This window comes from Plasmodium reichenowi, chromosome 8, assembly GCF_001601855.1.
Source record: "Plasmodium reichenowi strain SY57 chromosome 8, whole genome shotgun sequence".
Classification (NCBI taxonomy): Eukaryota; Apicomplexa; class Aconoidasida; order Haemosporida; family Plasmodiidae; genus Plasmodium; species Plasmodium reichenowi.
Window position 1 is genome coordinate 254,883 of NC_033653.1, and position 4,787 is coordinate 259,669.

Genomic DNA, 4,787 nt, shown 5'->3' on the forward strand with positions numbered 1-4,787 from the left:
AAAAAAAAAAAAAAAAAAAAAAAAAAAACACAAAAAAAATAAGGAATTAAAAGAAAAATATAAAAAATGAAAAATATTAACGAATGTATAAATATATATATATATATATATATATATATATATTTATTTATTTATCCCTTTGTAGTTATAAAATATGATTTTAAAGAAGACAGTTATACAAAAAAGTATCTGCAATTTCAATCAGAAGTGCAGCAAGAAATTTGTGATTTGATGTCAGAGGCAACATTATTATCAAAGGACGTAATAACAAAAAAAATAAAATAAAACAAAAATATATATATATATATATATATATACATATACATATTGTTGACATACTGTGATTACATTTATATATATATGTGCGTGTTTTATTTTTTTGTCTTGTAGATTAATGACGTTCAACAAAAATACTTCACAAGTAAGGATCTTAATAAAACTGCGTCTTTAATTCTTGCTCACATAAATTTGCGTGACCATTACAAATTATTAATTTTTTAAATATTATTGTATATTTTTATTTATTTATTTATTTATTTATTTATTTATTTATTTTATTTTATAGTGAAATCTGAGATGGGTGTGAGTAGTGATGAAAATTAAATAGACGAATGTTCCCTAATTAAATATATATTGTAATTATAAAAATTTACGTTTTTTTTTTTTTTTTCATGATAAATAAATATATATATGTATATATGTGAATTTATTTCCCTTCTAATTATTCTTACGTTATTTTTTATTTTTAATTTTTTAATGGTTTAATATTATTATATTATATGATATTATATTATATATCATTTTATTTATTTATTTATTTATTTTTTTATTTTTTTGTGTGTGTGTATGTATGTACCATTGCTTCAACTATCTTCATACAATTTTATATGATTTTGTAAAAAAAGACTCTTTAATATATTTACATTTTGATAATCATTTACGTTAATAAAGATTTGATCACATATATATTGATTGATTTTTTTCATAATTATAATTTCATCATTTATACATTTAATATGTTTGGATTCATTACAGAATTTTATAAACATGTGCTTTTCTAGAATATCCATGTTTAAAGAAATGATAGCTTGTTCAAGAGACATGGAGTTAATATTAATATGATTATTATTATTATTATTATTATTATTTAGTAAATTAAAATCCAGATTGTCATGGTATGATATTGAATTTAACAAACAATTATTATGAATAGTGAACATATCATGTTTATTTATATTTGTTCTGTATTTTACTTGTTCATATAATTTCTCGTCATGAATTAAATTATATACATTTTTATGTAAAATTTTTTTTTTTTTGTTTTTGTAATATATATAAGAATCAGATATACAATTATTATGATGTTGTAGATAATACTTTAATGTTTCCAAATTTGTAAAGGATGATATATTATTATTTATTTTTTCATCATGATAATATTGTTCTTTATTATTGTTGTTATAATATTTATTATATATTAAGAGATGATAAAAATTATTTCTGAGTGGATATTTATAATATTTAAATAAAAAAAGAAATATATAGTATAATTTTAATGTTATATAATAATTTGATTTACAAAAAAAGAGCATACAAAAATTCGTTGGAAAAACATTTGTGTTGATAATATTTTTTTTCTTTTCTTTTTTGAAATATATATTATTATATATATAACTTTTATTATTATTATGTTCGCTCTTTATATGGTCATCATAATAATTACAACATATATTTATGTTTTGAAAAAAATGAAAAAACAAAATTAAATTCGACTCATGTTGAATAATATTAAGATTTTTAAATATATTTTTATTATCAATAGGTATTTTAAAAATATAGGAACATGCATTATTATGTTGTATAATTTTAAACTTTATAAATAATTCTTTAAAATATATTTTTAAATAAACATTATTAAATGTATTATTATATGAATGTGGATTTATTATATGTATATGTTTCGAAAAAAAAAAACCTTTTATGTTTATTATAAGTTTTTTTTTTTTTTTTTTTTTTTTTAGAGACTCCACACCATTTTGTTCGTAATAATTATTTCTTATATTATTTTCATATCTTTTTCTCAATGTTTCTATATCACAATTTTGAAATATATTATTATAGTTTATTTGTTGAAAGTTGGATACATTTTGAGACGGACCAGATTCATCACAATTTTTATAATGATTATTATCACCACATGACTGTGTGTCTATAATTTGTTCATTATGTTCATGTGTTTTTTTAATATCATTTATTTGAACAGATGAATCGTCTTGTTTTCTATGATCAGATTTACAAATATAATAATAGTCGCAGACATTTAATTTTAATTTATATTTAAAATAATACAAATAATTATAATCGGTGTAATTACATAAACTTATACATAATCCTTTATTACCGAATCTTCCACATCTTCCTGACCTGTGTACATATGTTTCTTTGCTTTGTGGTATATCAAAGTTAATTACTAAATCACACACAATGTTATCTATACCTCTACACATAACATCTGTGCATACAACAATTTTAACTTTATTTTCTTGTAAACTTTTAAATAGTTGTATTCTTTCTTTATGTTCAATTTTTGAACTAGTATAATAAGATGGGACATTCATTTTTTTTAACATTTTAATAACTTGGATACCTTCATATGTATTATTAATAAAAAGAAAACATTGGTTATATTTTATATCATTTATAATTTTATACACTACTTTCATTTTATATTTAAGTTCTTCTTTTTTGGTTAAGTTCTCATTATTTATAGTTATAAAACAATGTTTCACATTTAATAAAACGGGTGACTCTAGGATTCCCTTTATATGTGCGTTCAAGTGGTTCTGATCATCTGAATGATTATTATAAGAAGATGGGAAAACATTACAAGGGTAAGTATAAACAATATTGTTATTATTATTATTGTTTTGGTTATCATTATTGTTTTGGTTATCATTATTGTTTTGGTTATTGTTTTTGTTTTTGTTATTGTTATTTATTTTTTTATCTTGTGTATGAATTATTAGTGAAGTACATGTTTGTATATATTCAAAAGTTCTTTTACTGTTCATGTGATATTTGCTTTTTTCTTTTCTTTTTAACATTTTTTTAAAAATATATTTACAAATAAACTCTTTACATAAAATGTTTTCATCGTGAATTATTTTTTGTAATTCTTTTATTACTTTGGATTGGGGTTTATTGTTATATTTCAATTTTTTTTTTTTTTTTTTGCTTTTATTAATTTTTTTTCTTTTTATTTTAAGATGATGATTTTGTAAGCGTGACGTAATAAAATGTGTATCTATATTGTTTATAACAACATTATTTTTATTCACATCAACATTATATTTATTCATATCAACATTATTTTTATTCATATCAACATTATATTTATTCATATCAACATTATTTTTATTCACATCAACATTATTTTTATTCATATCAACATTATATTTATTTTTATTTATATCTATATTATGCCCATCCGTGATATACTCATCTACCATTTTGTTTTCCTTTCCACAATGTTGTTGTTCATTATGTAGACACATTTTAAAATACTCATTACTGTCGTCTTTATAATTTGTGTGGTCCATGTTACTCGTGTCCACACGCTGTAAACGTGCTAGATATCTTTCATCACATTCTAAAACTTTTTGTATAAAATTATTTATACATGCATCTTGGAATGTCGAACTATAACATAAGATTTGTATTTTTGGATTGACTATATAATTGTAAATAATTTTTAGCTGATCATCGAATTGTTCATCTAATAAGGCATCAATTTCATCAAGAATAAAATAATTTAAACACATATTAATAATAGTTATATATGATAAAGGATATATTCCTTTATTTTTTATTTTGTCGTCTTTATTTATTTCTATCTTTACCTTATTTAAGATATTTAAAACATGCTTTAAACGACCAGGTGTTGATATAATAATATGAGGAAAATTATAAAACAATGTTTTTATACTTTCAAAAATATCTGTTCCTCCATATAATATTAAAGATTTTATTTTATAATAATTAACATATTTCTTCTTCTCATATACATCTGTATACATGCTATTATAAAGAGCCAATCGATTTTTATTATCATAAATATCTTCATCATGTTCATGATATTCACCATCTTCATGATATTCACCATCTTCATCATCTACATTTCTTAATATGTTGGTTATTTTTTTAATATTATCATAAACTTGTTGACATAATTCTCGTGTGGGTTCTAATATTAATCCATAAAAAAATAAAAAACCAAAGAAAATGTTTTCATTATGAGAAATAGATTGAGATATATGATCTGATACATAATTTGAATAATCTATTCTTCCTATTTCATCTTCTTTATTTTTTTTATTTTCTTCAGTTTCTTTTTTCTTCTTCATTTTACAAAATATTTCATTAATAACAATTATACAAATGGACATACTTTTACCTGTTCCATTTTTTGATTGTATTATACAATTTTTTTTTTTTTCTTTTTTATCCTTATATATTAATTTTTTCATAATCATATATTGTATCGTTGAAGGGTAAAAAATATTTATTCTTTTTAATGCTCGTATTATTTCTATGGATACGTTTAATTCTTCAAAAGTTCTTTTCTCTTCATTCTTATTATAATTAGATGTATTTAACACAAGATTCGTAAGCTCTGTAGTGTCTACATTTTTATGCTTTTCTTCTTCTTTATTCTTTCTAAACATTTCGTTTAGGGAAATCAAGGAAACGGGTGCATTACTCATCTTTTAAAAAAAACAGGAACATAA

At 20.2% G+C, this 4,787-nt stretch overlaps 2 protein-coding genes across 2 annotated transcripts in view; one reads left to right on the forward strand and one right to left on the reverse strand.

Moving 5' to 3' along the window:
• PRSY57_0806600 (gas41-like protein) overlaps positions 1–603 on the forward strand; it is a gene marked incomplete at both ends in the record, with an annotated part of 1,541 nt that extends 938 nt beyond the window's left edge. Inside the window, 3 exons of the mRNA XM_020114710.1 lie at positions 146–261; positions 391–421; positions 566–603. Of these exons, the coding sequence (XP_019970550.1) occupies positions 146–261; positions 391–421; positions 566–603 (185 nt within the window). Of the gene's footprint in view, positions 262–390; positions 422–565 lie in introns of the transcript that reaches the window.
• A 260-nt stretch (positions 604–863) lies between these two features.
• PRSY57_0806700 (RNA helicase, putative) lies at positions 864–4,763 on the reverse strand (the record flags this gene model as incomplete). Its single annotated transcript, XM_012907008.2, has 1 exon — positions 864–4,763. The coding sequence occupies one exon, from the start codon at positions 4,761–4,763 to the stop codon at positions 864–866; it is 3,900 nt and encodes a 1,299-aa protein (XP_012762462.2).
• Positions 4,764–4,787: the final 24 nt, after the last annotated feature.